Source organism: Loxodonta africana, chromosome 14 (genome assembly GCF_030014295.1).
Source record: "Loxodonta africana isolate mLoxAfr1 chromosome 14, mLoxAfr1.hap2, whole genome shotgun sequence".
Lineage (NCBI taxonomy): Eukaryota > Metazoa > Chordata > Mammalia > Proboscidea > Elephantidae > Loxodonta > Loxodonta africana.
In genome coordinates, this window is record NC_087355.1 from 55014654 (window position 1) to 55040167 (window position 25514).

General features: G+C 39.3%; 1 protein-coding gene across 3 annotated transcripts in view; it reads right to left on the reverse strand.

Moving 5' to 3' along the window:
- LRP12 (LDL receptor related protein 12) overlaps positions 1–24989 on the reverse strand; it is a 69574-nt gene extending 44585 nt beyond the window's left edge. For 2 of the 3 annotated variants that reach the window (XM_064267991.1, XM_064267989.1), the window contains exon 1: positions 24795–24989. In XM_064267991.1, coding sequence (XP_064124061.1) covers positions 24795–24873 — 79 coding nt within the window. In that variant the 5' untranslated portion in view covers positions 24874–24989. The remainder of the gene's footprint in view (positions 1–24794) is intronic. The other variant, XM_064267990.1, reaches the window with a different exon arrangement.
- Positions 24990–25514: the final 525 nt, after the last annotated feature.

The following is a 25514-nucleotide window of genomic DNA, read 5'->3' on the forward strand; positions in this document are numbered from 1 at the left end:
TGTTGCCACAAACCGTCAATTTGTAAAAAACGCAGTATCTGTGAAGCGCGACAAACTGCAATAAAACAAGGTATACCTGTAAACAGCACCTTAAAATAGAAAATATTATGCAGCTAATTTTTCATACATTTACTCTATCTTAACCATGGTCCTATTTAGAAGTTAAAAACCAATGACAATTTCCGTTAACATCAAATAACTGTCCTTTTTTGGGGGGGATAAGGGGGTTTACAGGACAAAAAAACAAAACAAAACAAACAGTAGCTATCAGGTTGATTCAGACTCATGGCGACTCTGTAGTTCGGAGTAGAACTACACATAAGGTTTTCAATGGCTGTGACTGTTGGGAAGTAGTTCACCTTACAGTATACATTTCTTACTGTAAATACCAATTGGAGCAAGTGGGCTACTTAATTTAGGTGTACTGCCATAACAAAAAGTATTTTTACAAAGATGTGACTTATATAACACAAGTATTTACATGTATCAGCAGACAGCTCAAAAAAACAGATTTCTTGATACAAGGCAAATCACATTCTTCTTAACGTCCTTCTCCCAGCCCCCAAGAAAAGAAAACCCTGTACCCAGAAGTATGTACACACACACCATTCTCCCTACTATAATTGTTCAAATGCAGCCATTTTAGACGTCTTGCAGAGGTCAACCATTAATGGTAGCATACGCTGAAAAAAATATAGTCTGATAAAATATTTCTCTAACTATACATTAGTAGTTGACTAACTAGTTAACTGATCAGCTAATTAACTAGAGAACTTCTAACGAACTGTTTCTCAAGTAGGAAGATTTCATTATCACCTAAATCAGAAAATAAGTATGCATGAATCACCAAAAAGGAGACCAAACAATTCCACTCCTAGATATTTGCCCAAGGGAAACGAAAATATAGTCCACGCATAACCGGGGTTTCAACCATGCTTTTCGATTTTAATTTTCCTAATTCTTTTGAGGGCCAAACAGACAGGTCTTCCATTCCACCCCCACCCCCATTTTTTTTAAGACAGCAACAAAAATAAAACCTCTTCTCCCTCTATCTCCACTTACCAAATTTTTAGTGAAATTTCAAGGCTCAGTTAAGCGTCAACTCGACAGAAAGCTTTTGGAGAACACGCTAATCAGAAGTGACTACTACTTTTAAACGCGTATGGTCACCATTTGGCATCCTTTAATGAACAAATGGTTAAGCACTTGACTACTAATCAAAACACTGGCAGTTCAAGCCTACCCAGAGGTACCTTAGAAGGCAGGCATGGCAATCTGCTTCTAAAAGGTCACAGCTTTGAAAACGCTACAGAGCAGCTCTTCTCTGCACATACAGGGCTGCCATGAGTTGGAATGGACTCAATGAGAACTACCAACAATGAACTAATGCATCTTGTCATGAAACATCAACAGCTGCTAACATAAGAAAAAAGGAGATAAGAAGACATCAAGTGCCATGATGTCTTTAGTGTGGAAGAACACACTAAACAAAAGAACTTGAAACTGATCAAGCCTCTACCTAAAGCAGCACCGTCTAACAGAACTTTCTACAAAGATGGAAATGTTCTATAATACTGCTATTCAATATGGTAGCCATTAGTCACAGGTGGCCATTCAGCATTTGAAATATGGCTAGTGCATATTAAAAAAACCCAAAAAACCAAACCCACTGCTGTGGAGTCAAGTTGATTCTGACTCATAGCGACCCTATAGGACAGCGTAGAACTGACCCATAGGGTTTCCAAGGAGTGGCTGGTGGATTTGAAATGCCAACCTTTTGGTTGGCAGTTGAACGCTTTAACTACCATGCCACCAGGGCTCCAGTGCACCTCAGGAACTGAATTTTTTATTTTCCTTAATTTTAATTAACTTTGAACTTCAACAGCCACATGAGGCAAATGACTATTACATCAGACATTGCAGTTTAAATCTAATTACCAATTTATAGGAAAAGCTTTAGACAAAGGAACATTTTTAAGTTACACTACAGAGGTACCATCAGCAAACTCCAGACTGTGGGAAACTCTAAAGAAATAATGTCTTTAACAAATGTACTATAAGGTAAAAAAGACAGACAGAGGGAAAGACAGGAAGGGAGAAAGGAAGGGTGGGAAGGAGGGAGGGAGGGAAGAAAGGGAGAGGGAGTGGGAAGGGAGGGAAGGAGGGAGGGAGAAGGGAAGGATGGAAGGAGGTAAGGAGGGAATGAGGGAAGGAAGGGCAGATGGAAGGACTGATGGAGTGAGAAAAAAAAAAAAGGTTCTTTGGAGGGGTACCTATAAATTAAAAAAGACTTAAGAGAAAAAACCCAAAACCAAACCCACTGCAATAGTCAGTTTCGACTCATAGTGACCCTGTACGACAGAGCAGAGCTACCCCATAGGGTTTCCAAAGCTGTAAATCTTTAGGGAAGCAAACTGCCTCATCCTTTTCTTGTGGAGTGGCTGGTGGATTTGAACCTCTGACCTTTCGGTTAGTAGCAGAGCACTTAACCCCTGCGACACCAGAGCACCTGCTTAAGGGAAGGATCAAGCAATTATATATAAATTACTTGGATTCTGATTAAAAAACATTAATGACATTCATGAGACTGTAAATTTGAACCTAATAATTTAATGAAATTAAGAAAAAATTAACAATAATTCCTGAGATATGATAATGGCATGATACTTATGATTTAAGTAAAAGCACCCTTATCTTTTAGAGATGCATTCTATAATCCTTATGGATGAAACGGTATGATGTCTGAGATTTTCTTCAAAATAATATGGGGGAAGAGGAATTTAATAGGGCATAAATGCAGCAGGATTAACCCTGGGTTAATGGTTGTTGGGTTTAGGTGTTGGGTACATGGGGTTCATTATGTTATCTTATCTACTTTTATAAATATTCTATATTCTCCATGACAAAATGTTTTTTAAAAAATAAAAAAACTCTCTAATAGCATACTATGCTATTTATATGGCACAAAAAACGCTCTGTAGTAGAGATTTGTGAAACGACTTATGTACCCTAAAAGTGCATAGGTGTCTTAAGATCAGGTATTTTTAATCTTATGCATATTTGTATTCCCTTCAGTATCTTAACCTAACATCTTATATATGCAAATTATGTGAAATAAAACCTTTCTAATAATTTATTATAGACATGGAGACCTGGTAGTGCAGTGGTTAAGAGCTTGGTTGCTAACAAAAAGGTCGGCAGTTCAAATCCACCAGTTTCTCCTTGGAAACCCTATGAGGCAGTTCTACTCTGCCCTATACGGTCACTATAAGCTGGAATTGACTCCATGGCAATGGGCATTATAGATTTAAACTTCTTTCTATATATTTAGTTTTACAGACAACATTGTAAGGAGCCTTATGCATAATTCATATTAAGCTATGTGATGAGAAAGTAATAGAGAAGAGCACAAAACCCAGGTCCTAAAATCCTCAAATCTGATATGCAGTAGCCTGGCCATCATCTTTTACTGTGAAGATGTATGTACAGACAGCAAAGCCAGCCAAATATATACTTATGTTTTACCACCAATAAGGCTTTTGCCTCCAAACCCTCACACAGTCTGCTAAAAAGATAAGCTTGATAGTGGAGGGCTCGTTTTGCCTAGGCTATACATAGACAGGAAGAAGTTCTTATGGCTCTATGATGAAGCTCTTGGCTGCTAACTGAAAGGTTGGCAGTTCGAACCCACCCAGCTGCTCCGTGGGAGAAAGATCTGCAATTGACTCCTATAAAGATTACAACCTAGAAAACTCTATGGGGGCAATTCTACTCTGTCACATGGGGTCACTATGAGCTGAAATCTACTTGACAGCACCCAATAACAACAACAGTCGTAGGCAGGCCTAAGATATAGAATTAAAGCAGGCCCAGTAGCCATTTTCTCATTTCTCACATTCAGATTGAGTCTTGGCCCTCTGTTTCTCAGAATGTCAAAATGGAGAAAAGGCCAGATGTGGGAAAAGTACACTAAAAAGCACAAACTAGACAGTGCACAGGGCACAACGGGTCCAAACTCCTCCTTCCTGGATTTCTCGGGGGGTCTTAAATGTGAGCAGAGATACTCCTACACTAAAAGATATCAAGAGAGAGGAGAACCATGTTCCTACCACTGGGTCCCAGTAATGATCTTCACCATTCTACTTTGGAGACATGCAGAGAATATTTTCAAGCCCATAGACATGCAGTCTAAATGTCTCTCCAAAGCTTAACTCTTCGCTACAAACATCCTCCACACCAAATGGTCACACATCTTGTACTTCTCTATTTCAAGTGACAGGAAAAATCAGTTTTTATAATTCAATCCATTCCATTTTGATCATCTGTGTTAGAAAATCTTTCTGCAGAAGCATCTAAAGAAACTACTAGGACTATCTCTTCTAGTGAGCTGGTTCACATTTGAAAAGTCCAGTCACTCCACCAGATAACAATTCTTCGAATACTTTTAAAATATTCCACGAGTAATTGATATTACCATTTTAAGGTACAGGATGTTGAGACTCAAGAGATTACACCCACAAGCCTAAATCTCATAGCTAATGAGGAACAGAAGAACCAAGTATGAAATGCCAGGGTCTTTTGCCACCAAGACTAGCAGATGTAGAACCATCCTTGATAGATGCTCCTCTGTTAATGATATAGGGCAGTAGGAGAAAACCAAAGGTACACTTACATACCCCAAGGAATGAAAGAATTTTTAAAAGATGGGTTGGCAACTATTTTCAAAAGCAACCCAAAAGACAACACTAAAATCTAATATAGATAGTATATGATAGCAAGATGATAGAGTGGAACGTATATGAACCTTGACAATCAAAGACCTTGAGTTTAACTCCTGCTTTTGCTACTTTTTGCGTGTGTTAAGTAAATGCCATAATAAATTTCACTTCTACATACCTCAACATGCTTCTCTAAAAACATGGACATTCTCTTACATAACTAATGCTACTACATTAAAAATCAATAATAATCCTTGACATCATCTAATATACAAAACCAGTTGCTGTTGAGTCAATTCCGACTCACTGAGACCCCATATGTTTCAGAGCAGAACTGTGCTCCATAGGGTTTTCAATGGCTATGACCTTTTAGAAGCAGACTGTCAGTCTTTTTTTCTGAGGCACCACTGGGTAAATTAGAACCACCAACCTTTCAGTTAGTAGCCAAGTGCCCAACAGTTTGCTCCACCCAGGACCCCCACCTAACATAAACCAAAAACCAAACCTGTTGCTATCAAGTAGATGCCAATTCATGGTGACCCCATGTGTTACAGAGTAGAACTAAGCTCCATAGGGTTTTCAAGGCTGGCAAGGAACTATAATCTTAAATTCTATGGGTAGAATTTAATGACACATAAAGCAGTACAAGAACCATAAAGTAGTATAATCTTTTTTGAAAACACAAACCTTGGTTTTAATTGTGACCTTGAGAAAATTATTTCTCTGTGGCTTAGTTTCCTGTAAAATGGAGTTAAAGCCGGGTCCATCTCATAGTTTTGGTATAAAGGTTAAATTAATATATATAATGCATTTACAGCAATGGTGTGAGGTGCAGAAAGCAATTTGGTCTTTGTTCTGGATTCCTGAGAGATAGACCACACCTGAGGTTAACGACTGGGAATTGGCCAGACCAAGAGGAAAGACCTGGTGGCCACATGCTGACATGAAGTAATCATGGCCAAGTGCGGAGGCAGATAAGAGCCCAGAACCCAGACTCAGATGGGCTTCCTGGTTGGCAAGAACATCTGTTCTCATGAGAGTTGCACATCCCTAAGGACACAGAAGCTTCATGTTGGGGACCCTCCCAAACCTCCCCCTATGCATCTCTTCGTTTATATCCTTTTTGGTTATAATCTGTAGCCACAGTATGGTATACTGCCTGTGAGACTCTAAGTCATTCCAGTAAATTATTGAACCCAGTGGGACAGTGGGAACAAGCAGGTCAGGAAGTGAGGGTGTTGTGTGGTCTCCCAAGTTTGTGGCTGTCATCTTGAAATGGTAATGGGAAACCAGCCCCGAATCTGTGGCGAGCAGACCAGAAGGGTGAGATGTGGTGTGAACTTCCCAAACTTAGGGCTGGTGTCTGCTTATTTGGCAGTCTGAAGAATGGTGTTCTAACTTGTGAGCTTTGACCTAGTTCCAGGTGACCGGAGTCAAAGAAGGGCTGCTGAGAGTTGGTCTGAAGTGATCCAGCTCCAGGTAGCTGGCACTGGAGAAAGAGTGTTTCTTGGGTGGCTGACAAGAATGGAGAAGTGGGAAGGTGAAGACTGGATCAATCTCCGCATTTTGGGCAACAGATCTCTACCGATCTTTGCCACACCACTGACAATGAAGGTGAGATTTGCCACTTTGCCTCTTCCTTAGCATAAATGCCTGACACATGATAAGTGTTCAATAAAAATTAGGTTATCATTTTATTTTTGTTGAGAGTTTTGAAAATATCCCAACTTTTTGACCCAGTAATTCTACTTTTACAACTCAGTAATAAGAAAAATAAAAAATCCAGTTAAAAATTAATAAAAGCAACATTAATTTTAGCATTACTTATGACTTGAAAAAACTGCACACAGCCTAATGGCCAACATAAGGGAAACAGTTTATGAAGAAGGAGTAACATGGAAAACGTTCAAGACATGCCAATATCAATAAGCCCATCTGCCAAAGATCGCCATTTCTACTAGTCACATATGGATGTTCATTTCCTCACATTTTGATTTTTATGTCTTGATTGAGCATTTGACCACTTTATTGAACATTTTGATTTTTACATAATTACTAAATTGGTATATGGTACTTTATTTGTATTTCTTCGACTGCTTGTAAAGTTTTGTTTCTAATTTTATTAGTCATCCAATTACTGCTCCCACAAATTGCCTTTTGTCTATATAAATCTACTGAGGAAGAAAATTAAGATTTGATGTAGAAAGTATTTACAATAGTTATTTAATAGCCTCACAACAAATCTCCGGGGTAGATATCATCAAATCCAGCATCTTGCCATTTAGAAATCTCAATTGATGGCAAACCAAAATTAATGCAGAAAAACACTAATGATTTGGCACCTCTGGCTCATCTATCAGCACCATGAGCAGATGAGTCCCAGAAATGAATTAAAAAGAGTAAATGTATCAGGAATTAATCAGCTTACTTACAAGCTACATTAATGAGTTTTGGGAGGTGTTTAAGTAAAACTACAAAGAGGCCGATGGTTATGAGCACAGATTCTGCAGCCATACTATCTAGGTTCAAACCATAGCTCTTCCATTTACTAATTATGAAGGCAAAGACACTTAGCTTCTGTTATGGACTGAATTGTGTTTCTCCAAAAATATGTGTTGGAGTCCTAATCCCTATACCTGGAGATATAATCCTGTTTAGAAATAGGGTTTTCTTTGTTTTGTTGTTGGCAGGCATGAAGTCAATTTGGACTTAAGGTGACTCCATGTGTTAAAGTGTAGAGTTGTTCCATAGGGTTTTCTTGGTTGTAATCTTAACAGATGCAGATCCTAAGTCCTTTTCCTCTGTAGTACCTCGGGTAGGTTCAAACTGCCAAACTTTAGGTTAGGATTCCAGTGCAAACCACTTGTGTCACCTAAGGACTTTGTTTGTTATAATAATGGAGCCATGTAAGTGTAGGGTAAATCCTAAATCTAATCATTTCTGAATTATAAAAGGCAGATTAGACACAGAAGCAAGCACAAACAGGGTGGTGGTGTGGGGGATAGATGCCACGTGAAGATCGCCAAGCAACGGAGGAGCACCTGGGCTACAGAAGCTGAAACAGACAAGGATCTTCCCTCAGAGCCAATGGAGACAGAGTCTTCCTCTAAAGCTGGCACCTTGAATTCAGAGTTCCAGCCTCCTGAATCATAAGAAGAAAGATTTGTTTTTTTAAAGTCACCCACTTGCAGTATTTCTGCTACAGCAGCACTGAGCAAACTAAGACAGCTTCTCTGTTCCTCAGTGTTCTTATCTGAAAAGTAGAAATAATAATAGTATTTAGGCTCATAGGGTTGTTATGAGAAGTAAAGGAGTATGTGTGTATATACCTACCTGTATGTACATACACATACACAAAGCAATTAGAACATTGCCTGGCACAGAGTAACTGCTATGTAAGTGTTTGCTACTATTACAAGAATGAGTCTATACATTGGTCCCTTGTCTCCTTGCTACTTCACACAGCATAGCTTGCTACTCAAATACTAGTATATTATGACTATTTCAAAATAAATATTTCTACTTTAATTAGATACACACAGTTGGGTGATCAAGGTATGAGTAAAAAAAAGTGCTCATGATGATACTACAGAAATAATTTCTTAAAAAAAAAAGTAAAAACAGGAGGAAAACAGAAAAAGAAATCAATATAGATCACATCTTCCACAGGGGTTTCTAATCTCCTACAGCAGTGCTTCTCAAACATGAATATGAAATAAGTCACCTGCAGATCTTGGTAAAGTGAAGACTCTAATAAAATACTGGGGGGCAGGGCCTAAGATTCTGCATTTCTAACAAGCTCCCAAGTGGGGCCAATGCACTGGTTTAAGAACGATACTTTGAAAAGCCAAGACCTGGGGAGACCTGGGGTTCATGAACTTTAAGGAGTTCTGGAGTCACACGAAATCATATACAAAATTTCCTGTGAATGTGCATACGTGGATTTTCTTTTTTCTGAGGAAAGGACCTGCAGCTCTTACCAAACTCTCAGAGGTAGGGGTGGGAATAGAGAAAAGGGCAAAGATGGAGTTAGAGAGTTAGGGAGAAAGATGAGAAAGTTACAAATCAGCAGATAACACAGAATAAGATTATATTATCAAAACCTTGTATGTGAGGTCACTCAGTAAGTTGTGGAGTAGGGTTTGATTCCAGGTGGTCTGATGCCAAAGTCCCTGATCTTAACCTACACTGAAATGCTGGTCATATACCAGGCTACTAAGAAAATCAATGAATCAGAAACAGTGAAAGTTCAACAGGTCCCAATTTACCACACAATGGAAGTTTAAATGGAAAACAAAGATAGCTCCAAAATCTAACCACTTGAAAACACAAAAATGCCTTTCTAAATAACTATTGGGTTAAAACAAATGTTAAAATGAAAATTACGGTTCACTTAAAATTTAATGAAAAGTAGAAATATTCATTGTAAATGTGTGGAATATGGCCAAAGCACTACTCAGAAGAAAATATACACTCTTTTTTTTTTTTTAAGAAAACTGTTGTTGTTAGTTGCCTTTGGGTTGGCCTCTGACTCATGACAACCCTATGTTGTCAGAGTAGAACTGTGCTCCACAAGGTTATCAATGGCTGATATTTCAGAGATAGACTGCTAGGTCCTTCTTACAAGGGGCTTCTGAGTGGACCTCAAACCTCCAACCTTCCTGTTAGCAGCCAAGAGCGCTAAGTGTTTGCACTACCCAGGAATATCTTTCAGATAGTTTTGTTGCTGTGTGTTGTTAAGTCGATTCTGCATCACAGTGACCCTACAGGACAGAACAAAACCATGCCACAGGGGTTCCTAGGCTGTAATCTTTGCGGGAGCAGATCACCAGGTCTTTTCTCCTGCAGAGCGGCTAGTAGGTTCAAACTGCCAACCTTCTGGTTAACAGCTGAGCATCTGACGATTGTGCCACCAGGGCTCCTTTTTAAGAAATTAGATAAAATTAAATATAATCAATTGGAGCTCTGGTTCCAGGTAAGACGAAGCAAACACGTATCTTCTATTACCTGCCACTGAATTCAACTATAAAACATACATGGGCAGCTACTTTTGAACTCTGAAAAACAAATATAAGGAGGCAGATTGGGGAAGAACAGCAGAATGTAAAGTCCCACCAAGTTAATGGTGTGTTTCACTTTTTTTTGCATCTGGTTTCCCCCAGGGTGAACTCAGTTCAACCCAAAACTTGGAAGTGACCACTACAGTGCAGAGTGAGATACAGCTCGAGGAATGCAAAAGGGCACACTTAAAGGGGAAATACTTCAGGGCTTTTTCTCTCTTCTGTCACATTCCAGCCCTAGGGTTGTCCCACAGTAGTGGCAGAAAGAGAAGTCAGAAACTGAAGTCTCCACAAGCCAAAATTCTGAGGGAGAGGAACATTTCTCTCCATTCAATGGAGCTTCAGTTTTCCTCTTTTGCTTTCTTCCCTCCCTCTATCCCTCCTACCACTTGGCCCTAATGACAGTGCAACACGAAACTGGGAGACTTTGGGCTGTATGGTCAAAAAAGGGGGGTAGGAGAAAGAGTCCAGGGAACTGAAAAGTAAGGGCGAAATAACAGAGGGTGAGGATTTCAGGAAAACGACCCCATAAAGTTTTTTATGAACTCTTGGTGGGGGGCGTTGCACTCCTGACCTGCACATGCATAAATCTGATCCTAATTAGCAGAGCAAAGGCTATGGAAACTGAGCTAAAAGGTAGATTTCCACCCAGGTGCAAGACTGATGACTAAGAGTCTCCCATGAGGTACAGTCCTGAATAGCATTGTAAAGGCTTTTAAAATAGAGCTGAACCAACTGGTCTCAAACCACCTGGAGCAAAGGAGAATGAAGAACACCAAAGACACAAGGTAATTATGAGCCCAAAAGACAGAAAGGGCCAGATAAATCAGAGACTACATCAGCCTGAGACCAGAGGAACTAGGTGGTGCCCAGCTAAACCAGTGACTGCCCTGACAGGGAACGCAACAGAGAATCCCTGATGGAACAGGAGAGCAGCAGGATGCAGGCCTCAAATTCTCATAAAAAGTCCAGGCTTAATGGTTTTACTGAGACTACAGGACCCTGGAGGTCATGGTCCCCAGACCTTCTGTTAGCCCAAGACTGGAACCATTCCCAAAGCCAACTCTTCAGACAGGGATTGGACTGGACTACAGGATGGAAAATGATACTGGTGAGGACTAAGCTTCTTGGCTCAAGTGGACACGTGAGACTATGTGGGCAGTTCCTGCCTGGAGGGGAGATGAGAAGGCAGAGGGGACAGAAGCTGGCTGGACAGACCTGGTGAATACAGGGTGGAGAGAAGGAGTGTGCTGTTTCATTAGGGGGACAGCAACTAGGAGTACAAAGCAAGGTGTATACAAATTTTTGTATGAGAGACTGACTTGATTTGTAAGCTTTCACTTAAAGCACAATTAAAGAAAAGAAAAAAAACAGAGCAGACACTGAAACACTGAAAGGTAAGGCAAAATATCAGCATTTCCTACAGGATATAAACAAGACACAGACTCATAATACTCCAAATGTCCAAGATACGAACCAAGATTACTCAGCCTCCAAAAAAAGTCATGAAAATGCCAACTCATGTAAGACAGTAACAGATGCCAACAAGTTGATACAGCTGTTGGAATTATGTGACTGGGACTTTAAAGGAACTTTAAAAAAATGTTCAAATGAGCAATAAAAAAACTAAAATATAAAACAAAGAGAAGAAATAAAAATGGAAATTTTTGAATCGAAAAATATAATAATCAACATTAAAAACTAGACATGCTATACAGCAGATTAGAGATGACAGAAGAATCAATAAAACCAAAAAATAAACCAAAAAACCAAACCCACTGCTGTAGAGTCGATTCTGACTCATAGCAACTCTGCAGGACCAAGGAGAACTGCCCCACAGAGTTTCCAAGGCTATAATCTTCACAGAAGAAGACTACATCTTTCTCCCATGGAGTGGCTGCTGGGTTTGAACTGCCGACCTTTCAGTTAGCAGCTGAGCTCTTAACTGCTGCACCACCAGGACTCCTTAAAATCCCCAACCTGAAGACAAAAAAAAAAAAAAAAAAAAATGGGGGGTGGGGAACCAGACAGTCAGAAATTCAATAATGAAAGGTCTAACATTTGTGTCACTGAAGTTCCAGGAGAGAAAAAGTGAGTGGGGCTTAATTTTTTTTTTTTTTCTTTGAAGAAATAAAGGCCAAAAACCTACAAAGTTCGGCAAAAGACATAATCCTACAGATTATGAATTCTACAGATTCATTCAAGCTGAGCAAACCCCAACCAGGATAAACCCAAAGAAATCCATACCCAGATATAATCAAGTTTCTGAAAACTAAAGCCAACAAGAACAAACCTTGAAAGTAACTAGATAAAAAGCTATGCTGCATCTACAAGGACCAATGATTTGAATGACTGTGGATTTCTCATCAGAAACTATGAAGGCATGGGAATCAATAGAAACTATCCTTAAGGAAATCTAAACCAAAAACTAAACCCATTGCTGTCGAGTTGATTCCGACTCACAGTGACCCTACAGGGCAGAGTAGAACCACCTCATAGAGTTTCCAGAGAGCACCTGGTGGATTTGAACTTGCTGACCTTTTAGTTAGCAACTGTAGCACTTAACCACTATGTCATCAGGGTTTCCTAAGGGAGTCTAGGTGCTGGATTTACTATACAAAGATATGATCAAAGAGCTAAAAAAAGTCTAAAGAACTGAAATAAATATGAGAATGATGTCTTCCCATATAGAAAGTGCCAATAAAAAAGATAAAAATGATTAAAAAAACAAATAGAATTTCTGGAGTTGAAAAATATAAAATCTGAAATGGAAAAATTCACAAGAAGGGCTCAAGAGAAGATCTGACCTGAGAGAATTAAAAAAAAAAAAAAGAAACAGAATTTAAATATAGGTCAATTATTATTATCCAGTATGAGAAACAGAAAGAAAAAGAATGAAGGAAAATGAACAAAGCCTCAGAGACCTGTGAAACACCACCAAGTATAACAGTATACTGAGAGTCCCAGAAGGAGGCAGACAAGGGCAGAAAGAATATTTGAAGAAATAATTTGATTAAAAAAAATTGATCTATACACCCAAGAAGTTGAACAAAATCCAAGTAGGATAAACTCAAAGAGATTCACACCTAGACACATAATCAACCTATCAAACGACAAAGGCAGAATCTTAAACACAGCAAGAGAGAAGCAACTCATAACACATTGACAGTCTCAAGATGATTAACAACTGATTTCTCATCAGAAACTATGGAGGCCAGAGGTAGCAAAACTGTCCTTAAAAAATGAAATAGAGATTGAGATACTCCCAGATAAATACCGATCAAGTGGATTCATCACTAGATTCTCCATACAATAAGTACTAAAGGGTGTGAAATGAAAAGCGCACTAGACAGTATTCAAATTCACATGAAGAAATAAATGGTAAAGGTAACTACATAGATAAACATAAAAGACAAGATAAACGCATGTTTTGTTTATAATCTATTTTATACTATTTGATTTGAAAGGCAACTGCATAAAGCAATAGTTATAAATCTGTGTTAAGAGATACACAATGTATAAAGATGTAATTTGTATGACAACAATGGCACAAAGATAGGGAAAGAAATGGAGATACAAAGGAACGAAGTTTTTGTGAACTACTGAAATTAAGTTGGCACTAATTAGAACTAAACTGTTATAAATTAAGGTGCTAAATGTAATTACTTGGACAGCCACTTAGAAAATAACTCGAAAAATATAATAAAAGAAATGAGAGCTGAATTAAAATGGTACACTAGAAAATATTTACTTAACATAAAAAAAAGGCTCTCTACAAAGGAACAAAAAAGGCATAAAACAGAGAAATAAACAGCAAAATGACAGATGTAAAACCTACTTTATCAGCAATCACATTATATGTAAATGGATTAAACACTCCAATCAAAAGGCAGAGATTGGCATAATGGATTTTTTAAAAAGACCACACTTTAGATTCTAAGATATGTTTTTCAAGGAGTGGCTTGTGGAACTGACATACCAACCTTCTGGTTAACAGTCGAGTCCTTAACCACTACGGCTCCAGGGCTCTGAGATAAAAATAAGATTGAAAATAAAAGGATGGAAAAAGATATACCATATAAACAATAAGCAAAAGACAACTGAAATGACTACACTAAAGGCAGACAAAATTGTTACTAGAGACAAAGAAGGACACTTTATAAAGATTAAAAAAAAACTCATACCATTAGGAAGATATAACAATTATAAACATGTATGTACTACTAACAATAAAAAAAAAAGAGTCCCCAAATATACAAAATATTGACAGAATTGAAGGAAGAAACAGACAGCTTTACAAAATAGCTAGAGATTTTAATACTCCCACTTTCAATAATGAACAGAACGACTAGACAGAAGATCAAAAAGGAAACATAACACTTGAATAACATTATAAGCCTACCAGACCTAACAGTTATAGAACATTCCACTCAATGACAGAAGGATATATATTCTTCACATGTACACATGAAATATTCTCCAGGACAGACCATAGGTTAAAAAAAAAAAAAAAAATTTTTTTTTTTTTTTTGTAGGTTAGATCACTAAAAAAAAAAAGCTCAATAAATTTGAAAAAATTGAAATCATAAAAAGTATCTTCTCAGATGATGAATTAAAATTAGAAATTAGTAACAGATGGAAATTCACAAACTTATGAAAATTTTAAAACACATCCCAAAATAACCCATAGATCAAAGAAGAAATCACGAAGGAAATTAGAAAATATTATGAGATGAACTAAAATGAAAACACAACATACCAAAGCTTATGGGATACAGTTGAAGGAGTGCTCAGAGGGGAATTTAGAGCTATAAACCCTTGTATTAAAAAAGATCTCAAATCAGTAACCTAACTTTCCATCTTAAGAAACATAAAAAAGAAGAAGAAACTAAACCTAAAGTAAGCAGAAGGAGGTAAATAACAAAGATTACAGTGGAAATAAATACAAAACAGAAATATAATCAATGAAACTAACAGCTGACTCTTAGAAAAAGACAAAATGGACAACCTTTAGCTAAAATGACCAAGTTAAAAAGAGAGAAGACTCAATTTACTAAAATCAGAGATCACAGAGGGGACAGTAGTACCAACTTTACAGAAATAAAAAGGACTAAAAGGGAATACTATGAATTTATATGCCAACAAATTAGATAACCTAGGAGAAATGGAAAAATTCCTAGAAAGACATAAACTACTGAAACAGAAAAAGAAACAGAAAATCTGAATAAACCTATAACAAGTAAGTACATTAAATAGTAATTAAAAAAAAAGCTTCCCACAATGAAAAGTACGGGACCAGATGGCTTTACTGCTAAATTCTACTAAACATAGAAGAGTTAACACCAATCCTTCACAAATTCTTCCAAAAAATAGAAGAGGAGGTAATACTTCCTAACTCATTCTATCAGCCAGTATTACTGTGACACCAAAATCAGACAAGGCTATCACGGGAAAAGAAAACTAAACTATAAATCATGTACCTCTGATGACTATAGACACAAAAGTCCTCAACAAAATACTGGGACGCTGAATCCAGTAACATACAAGGGTTTTAAACCATGACCAAATGAGAGCCATCCCAGTACATAAGCTTGGTCCAACACATAAAAAAAAAAATCAATGTAACATACTATATTGATTAATAAAAGACAAAACCACAGGATTATGTCAATAAATGCACAGAAAGCATTTGGAAAAACCCAACACCCTTTCAATGATAAAAACTGAAAATAAAATTGGAGTAGAAGGAGAGTACCCCAATCGGATAAAGAGAATCTACAAAAAACCTACAGCTAACATACTTAATGGTGGGAAACTGCTTACCTCCCCGCTAAGATGGGGAACAAGGCATTTAACAAGTAGTGGGTTTCCTAATGCAATTTAAATATTTTAACAATTTCTCAATTTTAATTTCTAATACTGTTTAAAAACATATATATCGCCCATATTAAAAAAAAATTCACTTTGATTCCTAACAGTGGAGTCCTTAGACCAAAAGGTTGAGAACCACTGCTGTATACTATTCCCTTACACAAATACAGCATAATTTATTTGTATATTCTGTTACTCATGGACATATGAGTTGTTTCTAGTCTGGGAGTATAACAAATAAAGATGCTATAAATATTCTTGTACATATTTTTGCTGCACGTTATATATCCATTTCTACTGAGTTTACACCTAGGAGTATAATTACTGGTGATAGGGTATGTGGAGGTTCACTTTTAATAGACGTTGACAGTTTTCCAAAGTGGCTACTGCACATATAGTCTGAATTGAGATGTGCTAAGTATAAAACTTACACCGGATTTAGAAGACTTAGGACAAAAAAAAAATATTGTTGAATATCTCATTAATAATGTCTTTATTAATTACATTTTGAAATAATATTTTAGGTATAGTGGGTTAGATATATTAAAATTAATTTCAATGGTTTCTTTTTCTTTTTTATGTGGCTACTGGAAAATTTAAAATGACATATAATGCTTGGAAACCCTGGTGGTGTAGTGATTAAGTGCTACGGCTGCTAACCAAAAGGTCGGCAGTTTGAATCCGCCAGGCGCTCTTTGGAAACTCTATGGGGCAGCTCTACTCTGTCCTATAGGGTCGCTATGAGTCGGAATTGACTCGACGGCCCACCAGTGCCATCAAGTCAATTCTGACTCATAGCTACTCTATAGGACGGCAGTGGGTTTCTAATGCTTACATTTGAGGCTTATAGTGCGTATTTTTTAGTGCGTATCTCTTGGATAGCACTGCTCCAGGGGGGAAACAGAGAGAAGTAAAATAGGCCATAGCAACACTGCATGTAAGAACCATCTGAGATGCTTATGAGAAGGGCACCCAGTTTTGAGGAACCAGAAAAGACTCCCCAAAGAGGTAACATTTAAAGGAAAGCTGAAGGACAAGCAGGAGTTAGTCTAGTGATGAAAATGGGGAGGAAAGAGCCAGGCAGAGGGAACAGTGTATGCAAAGGTCAGGAGATGAGAAAAACTGTTGGTGTGGCAAGAATATGATAGTGAAGAAGGGTGGTAACAAGAGACGAACTAGAAAAGTTAAAAATTAGCCAGACCACGAAGGGCCTAATGAGTTATGTTTGTGTCTTAAAAATAATAGGGGACTTCTGTTGGGTTTTAAACAGGAAAGTAACATAATCAGATTTGCACTTTTAAAAGTCACTCTGGCTGTTGCTACATGGATAATACACTGCATCAGAGCCAAGACTAGTTAGTGGCTGTTACAATAATGAAGGCAAAAAATGATGGACCTCAAAATGAAGAAAACAGCAGTAGGGAGAAGTGAACCTTAGATAAATCCCTACTCTTGAAGCTTCAGAATTTAGGACTCATATTTCTTCGATTGACTAACTCTAAACCTAAAAGATGTTTTAAATATTCATGAAAGTCAGTCAGACAATAAAAGGCTTACTTTCTTCCTTAAATTTGAAAAGGTAAATTCCAACTACTAAACATTCTACTTTGCTCCATTAAATCCCAGTGTTCTATAAGATTGGCAACATTTCCCGTTTCTATAAAAACTGAAAGTAAACAAATTAAAGGTAGATACCATGTTACTCTCCTTCGCTGGTAAAAACATGGGAATAGAAGAATTTCACTTCTTCACCAAGCTGAAAGTAGCTGGGCAGTGAGTTATAAAATATTTGAGAAGAAAACTAGAAAATCTGACTGTCGGCTACATTTACTTTGAAGTTGCAAGAGCCACTGAAGTCGTATTTTCTGGAATAAACTATACAAGAAAAAAAAGGTCACTTTCCTTTTCCAAATGTGTTTGGAAATTCACAAATCTACCAATATGTTCTTGACTCTTCCAAAGACATAAAGCAATCTTCACCGATCATTTAGTAAAAAGTATTTAACTTGGCAAAAAAGTTATTTGAAATCTCCCTTCTGTCCCACTCTTTGCTACTTGTAATATGGCATAAAGTTGTGTTCTGCTATGCCATTTTTTTCACTGACAAAGATGACAGCCTTTAGAACTGATTTTGCCAGAGAACCATTCTTAGATCTCTCCCCTTATAGCTTAAGTTCTCATCCCCTGTCATTTGTTGTACAACTATTCACCACAATATCCCTTCTAGCACTAAGTGTTCTTAGCCTTCTCTTTTCGAGATTAAATAACTTCCTAAATGTCCAAACTGCTCTACTGAATTATAGGAAGAGAAATCACCCTCAACCTCTCTTAACTCCCTTCACTGTGACCTAATGATTTCACCTCATACTACTTTGAGAAAACAGAAATAAGCAGGTGTCATCTCCCAAACATACAGACCTAAGTACACTTGCACCAATATTTTTCTCCTTCCCTCCTGTCACAAAAGAGGAAGTACCTCCATTTTTCCTATCAAAAGGGCAACTCATACTCTTCTTTCTATCTCCATTACCACCACACTGGTCCAAGCTTCTGTGTGTCTCACGTGGATTATAGCCAAAACCTTCTAACTGGTCATCCCACCTCTACTCTTGCCAGTTCACATCAATACTCTACACAGGTGCAAAAGTGACTGCTTCAAAACATAAATCACATGTCACTTAAACCCCTCCAATAGTTACACTTAACATAAAATTCAAATTCTCTACCATGATCACAAAGCTCTAAGTGCCTGCCTATCGTTCTCACCATGCCTTGTCACTCTCCCTTATGACCACTATGCTTCAGCTACACTGATCTTATTCATTTACCTGTAACACACCAGCTCTTTCACATTAGCTCTTCCCTGATTCTCAGCCTTTGGCATGTCGTCCCCATGTGCAAGATTCTCTTACACCAATCCTAACATGGTTAGCTATCCTTTAGGTCTTATAAATGTCCCTTATCAAAGAAGCCTTCCTCTAAATACTGTATTCTGTGTGTTATTTACCACCCCGCTCCTTGTTTGTTTCCTTTATAGCACTTATTATAATTTATTTGCTAGACTGTAAGCTCCATGAGGGCAGAACCCATCCACAGGTGGTAGTGGCTGTGCCTAATAATACAGTGGTGGCATAGTGGTTAAGTGCTACAGCTGCTAACCAAAGGGTCAGCAGTTTGAATCTGCCAGGCGCTCCTTGGAAACTCTGTGGGGCAGTTCTACTCTGCCCTAGACGGTCGCTATGCATCAGAATTGACTCGACCGCAATGGGTTTGGTTTTGGGTTAGACATAAGCAAGTGCTCAATAAATATTTGCTGAATGAATGAGTGAAGAGAGAGACAGGATTAGGCTGCAATCCTGACTCACTACTTCCTAGCTGTTTAACCTTAGATAAGTCACAATTTCTCTGAGCTTCAATTTTCTCTACACAAAAAATGGGATAAATACCTTATAGGATGTTAAATTAGACCTACTAAAGATTAACTGACAATGAAAAAGACCAAGCACAGTACCTGATCTTAATTGGATGTTTAGTTTATTTCCCTCCCTTCTATAGCTTACAGCATGAGAATCCACCAAGCTAAAAAAGGAAGAGGCTTTGATGATTTGCATCTGAACAGACAGATTAATAACTTGTTGTTTGCAGAATCTAATCCCATACCTTAGAAAACGGGAATAAGTAGTATACATCTATTATCTAAAAAAAAAAAAAAAAAGGAGGGGTGGAGGAATAAAGGAGGAGGAACAGGAGAGAAAGGTAATCTTGGAAATTATAATTCATCAATTCAAGTTCCTAAACTTACAACAACTTTCATTTGTTTATGAAGACTGGCAGTAAAAACAGGATTAATACTCACCCTAAAATTCTAAAATCAAAACATGTTCTCTTTACTTAGATCTATATAAATCTCACTTATATTTAATGTACTTACCTCCTTTTTACCTAACTTTCATTCTTTACATCATAATATTACTGAAAAAAGGTGAAAAGCAAAAAATCACCACCAACAAAAACAGCTCAGAGACACAAAAAGGTCTCGCTGTTCCCTTAATCTCTTGATAAGCTTTAAATTTTCTAACCATATAAGCCAAGATTTTTCAGTCCAAACATTTTCTTTAACTGCTGCTCACTCTTGAGCCTAACATCACTTTTATGTTTTCTTCAAAGAAGATTTTACTTTCTAGGAGCCTTCTAAATTATTTACCGTATTGAAATCGCCTCCATATTGTGCCTGGAATATTGCTAATCATCTCAAAGCTGTCACTTACTACTTTCTAACTGATAAAACCCATTGCCGTCAAGTTGACTGCGACTCATAGCAACACTATAGGGCAGAGGAGAACTGCCCCATAACATTTTCAAAGAGCAGCTGGTGGATTCGAACTGCCGATGTTTTAGTTAGGGGCCTAGCTCTTAATCACTGCGCCCCCAGGGCTCCTTCTACCTAACAACCACCTAGAATTTTACGGAATGTGCTGCCTACCTTCATATTTCCTTTTCAATTATGAATATGAATATATATATATATAAAACGTAGATTCTAAACTCAAGGAAGGTTTTATGTTAAGCAATTAATTCAGCTTTATTCAATACATTTTATGTAATTAAGCTTGACTTTTTTAGAATTGGACTCTGGTTTAGATTTCTCATGTTCCACTTATTTCTACAACTGTTCTAAAATTGGAACTTCTAAGCTATCCTTACACTGGAAATTTATAAAATGCTACTGAATGTTCCATAAAATTCATGGGAAAAGATTAGATATAAAATCCAAGTTTAGTAAAATGAATCATTTATGGTACCACAACATCTAGAACAGTACTGTGCACAGCAAAGATCCTATCTATATAATAAGTTGAAAACCAGTTTAAACATGAATTATATCACAAGTCAGTATATGCCAGAAAGAGTTCTCATTGCTGCCAAACGCTCTAGCAGCATATAACCAAAATCTAACCAACTGCAACTCTTCAAGGCTACTGCAAAATGACATAAAAAACACAACAAACTTTCTAAATTACATTTTAAGGCTTTATCTTCATTTAAAAGCAGAGTTTTTCAAACTAATGATGGCAGTCCATTTGGGGGTCCAATGTTAATTTAATGAGTCCAGACACCAGCAAACAAAGAGGGTGAATAAACAGAAAATACCAGCATGCATCAAAGATACTATGGTTAGTATTACTTCATGAATTTTATTTTACACACACACACGTACATACACACACACAAGGAGTAACATAAAATGTACTTTAAGGTTGAATTTGAGGAAAAAAAATAAAAGTTTGAAAACACTGATTTGGGGGACAAACAGAAGCAGAAAAAGAACTGGACGTAAAGCAAAGAAGCTGTTAACGTTACCAAATTACGGTTTGGGAGTGAGCAAGACTAATAAAATCTTCGATGATGAGACCATTATATATTTGTAAAAGCCAGACAGCCCTATGTGGGAGATGAAAAAGCACCCTCCCCTCTCACAGCAGGCCTAAGACAAAGCCTAGTGAAGCTCACTGTTGTCCCCACTAATGTTCATATCCCTTCAAACTTATAAAGGCAGAGGTTATCCTTTAATTTCTCCTCCTAACTCTTGGGCACATTCAATTCTATTCAGATGCAGCAGCTCCCGAAAGGTAATTATTGGTCCTTGGATAACTACTTCTAGGAAATGCTGTCATGTGCCGTCACGTTGATTTGAACTCATAGCAACACTACAGGACAGAGCAGAACTGCCTACAGTGTTCTTAGGCTATAACCTTTACAGGAGCAGATATCCAGGTCTTTTCTCCAGCAGAGCAGTGTTCCAAGGTAGTTTCAAACCGCTGACCTTTTGGTTAGTAACCAAGTGCTTTAACCACTGGGCCACCAGGGCTCCTTGTAGAAAACAGTAACTGTACTATAATTCACAACTGAGACAGGATTTCAAATAAGACCTTAGAATTCAGGAAAGTAACTTGAAAGTATAATACACATTATAGTCCACCTAAAATGGTCATGTGAACAGAATAAACAGCAAATAAACACAGATTTAAAATACATACATACATAAAGTATTTAAAAGATTCAACACACGACTTCTGTCATTGCTGTTATTAGGTGTTGTCAACCTCTATGTACAACAGAATGAAACACTGCCCAGTCCTGCGCCATCCCTACAATCCTTGCTATGTCTGAGCCCATTGTTGCAGCCCCTGTGTCAATCCATCTTGCTAAGAATCTTCCTTTTTGTCGTTCATCCTCTACTTTACCAAGAATGATGTCCTTCTCTAGGGACTGGTCCCTTCTGATAACATGTCCAAAGTACGGAAGGCAAAGTTTTGCCATCCTCCCTTCTAAGGAGAATTCTGGCTTCTTCCAAGACAGATATGTTTATTCTTCTGGCAGTCCATGGCAGTGGTGGTTGTTGTCAGCTGCTGTTGATTTGGTGCCAACACATAGCTACCGTATGTACCAAAGAACAAAACACTACCTGGTCCTTTGCCATCCTAACAATTGTTGCTATGTCAATCCATGGTATATTTAATATTCTCTGCCAACATTATAATTCAAATACATCAATTCTTCTTTGGTCTTCCTTATTCACTGCTCAGCTTTTGCATGTTTACGAGGCTACTAAAAACACCATGGCTTGGTCAGGCACACCTTAGTCCGCAAAGTGATTTGAACACTTTAAAGAAGTCTTTTGGAGCAGAGGCACAACTTGGAGCTGTTTAACATTTCAGTTAATAGCTAAGAGTCACTGTGCGAAGTTAGTATTGGAACTGCCTGGATAATGACAGTCAACTTGCTTTTCTTTCTATTCTATGGTCTTTGTTAAGAGTGACTATGAATATTCAGTTATTTCAACAGAGCTTTCTAATTATTTTTGACTGTATAAGGAACTGTTTAATAAATTACAAGTAATATCTGTTTTAAGAGATAGAAGGTAATGGCTAGTTCTCAGATGAATTCACTACTCATCTCAACTACCGTATATTCGAGTTACACAAATTCCACTACTGTATTTGTTATGGAAGCACGCTTCCCCCCCCCCCATACTATTGCTGTTTTCTCTAACATGAACCCATATATGGTTGGAGAGACTGAAAACAGAGGACAAAAAGCATAGCCATAAAGAGAATTTCCTTAGTTGCAGAGTGACGGATTCCTTTAATCTCTGCTCATACAATGAAATGATCTGCCTGGCTCACTATCTCCTTTTTTCTTATACTTTGAAAACGTGCTGTGGCTTGAGAAGTCAATCCTTTGAATAACCACTTGCTAGTTTTTTAATTTGGTCCCACACTGTTGGAAAAAGGAGTTTCAGTCTTTGCCTACTAACAATTCCTTACCCATTGCCATCGAGTCGATTCCAAAAATTCCTTACTGAATACAAATTTTTGATAAGCACCTACTAGAACATCGCTTTGTGCTTAATACTATAGAATGTACCAAGACATATTATCAGGCTCACAATCTCTAATCGCTACAGGCAAAGAGATTTTTAGTTCAAACACCAATTATACCAGTTTTAATCAAAGAAGAGCTAAAGGAACCCATTTATGTATCTTTTCTGATCAGACATCACAGAAATTCAATTCTGATTACAGCAGAGGACCAAGCTGGACATTCCTAATCACCCTAGATTAAAGGTGTCTCCCACTTTCTTCTCTCTCTTGGGCCATTGCACCAAACGTGTATCAGAACTACACCCACCTTCAGGCTAGAAGAAACAACATAATAGCTTATTGATCTCTAATGTAGACCCAAACCCACAAGTCATCAACCAAGTAGGGATCACTGCCACTTGATGCAATGAAAAATCAAAAGTCATGCGATGAGTTTACCGGCCACACACAAACACACCACTGGCAACTGCCACATCAAGTGTGGATCAGTCTAAGCAAAAACCAAAAAACCTTAAATCCATCAGATAAGGGAGTAATACACTCCAAACTACACGGAAAAGACTACTATTTCCTGGCTATTGGCAAATGCCAATTTGAGTTCATTAAATTCTTAGAGTAATTTCTGAGGTTTTAAAAGTTACCATTACATTCAATCCCACAGATAAATGCTTTCAAAAGAAACAATATTTGCTCACGAATTACATGTTGCCTGAACATCACTACCACCAAATTAGTGTTTACCGCAAATGACTTTAGACTTTTTGTTAAGTAAATTTTGCCAAAGAATTATAACGTCTAATTACTTTATTCTGGAGAAATCAAAGCACCACTCCAAAAACTAAAGAGTAACTGTCTTCTTTGAAACACCCAATGTCTTTCACTAATAAAATAATAAATCTCTCAAGCAATGTTCTTTCCAGTTAATTCAATTTAGCTCTAGTTCTGATCTCAATGTATCACACAAAGCTTAATCATCACAGATAGTCTTCAGTCTTCTCTTAACCTCAAAAGAATATAACTAACCCGTTTAGTAGACTGGAAAAAAACAAAAGTGACAACATTAGGAGACAATGATGAGAGAAATGACAAGTGAACTGGGAGTCAGGGCAGTCATCCGCGCCCTAGGAGGGAGAGCTCGCGGTGAGGCTGAAAACTATGTACTGGCCTTCTCCGGTGTGCTGCTTCTAGGGAAAGAACAGGATCCTGCCCTCCCGAGGTGAACAGAGCCTCTGCCCCCGAGGCTGAGGGGTGGAAGAAGGCAGCCCGGTGTTTTTTCAGGGAGCGAGTGAAGGGAGGGATAGGTGCCGTGGGAATTTCACAGGAGACAGAACTTCTCGACCCCGGAAGGGTAGGGGGTGGCAGGACCGTCCCGACAGAGGCGGGGGGCGGTAGCCCCCCTTTCTCACACACGCACACATTTTCGTGTGTGTGGACTGTGCAAGTGGCTACGAGTGAGGAGCCGGCCGCCGGGGCCCTCGAGCCCAAGTCGGGAAGTCCGACAGTCACTCGTTCGTTCCAACAGGGGTCCCCCCGCGCCCGGGACCCCCAACCCCTGTTCAACACCCCGAGGTGGGCGAGTGGGCAAAAGCATCCTCTGCCTCCAACCTCTCCGCCGCAGCTACCCCTCGCTCGGTCTTTGTCCCGCAGGCGCCTGGGGTCTCTCCCCGGGTCCCCCGGGGAAACCCTGTCCTGGAGGCCTCGGGGCCCGGGGTCGCCCCAGCTTTGTTCCGTCAGCGGGGCGCGGAGACGTGGACACTTACCGTACACCCCTCCGAGAAAAAGCAAGACCCACGCAGACCTCCACCGCGGAGACTCTTTTGTGCTCCAGCGACGGGCCATAACCACGGCAGATGGAGGGAGCGAGGAGGAGGAGGAGATGGAGAAGTAGGAGGAGCCGGGGCCAGACGCCGCCACCGCCGCCGCCGCCGAGCCCCCGGCTGCTCCCTGCGCTCTCCGCGGCTACGGGAGGGGGAGGGGAGGGGAGGGGCGGCCGCCGTCCGCGCGCGCTCCTGCCCTCCCTCCGGCCCTCGCTCAGCCGCTTAGCAGCTCCCACCCGGGGCGCCGCGAGAGCCCCCCACGGGGCGGCCCTCCCCGGGTCAGGACCAGGCAGCGCGCTGGCGTAAGGCGAGGGGGCGGCGAACGCGAGACTCCGGCCTCGCGCCGCACAGGCTAGCCCCCGCCGCCACCCGCCAGACGGAGCGCGAGCCGGGACCCGCGCTCATCCGTGCTATCGGCAATCCCCTGCTCCGCCTGCCTTGGTGCCCGCCCCGCGCTCCCCCGGACTTTGGAAGTCTGGGGGCCGCTTTCTCCGCGACCGGAGCCTGAGGAACGAGGCAGTGGCAATCGATGAGCGAGCGCGCGAACGCCGACCGCCGGCTGTTCTTGGGCTGAAGAGCGGGGGCGGGTCGTGGAGCTCCGCCGCAGTCTAATGCGTTGAAGCCGGCCCCGCGGATGGGGTGGGGGCGAGTTGGGAGACTGAG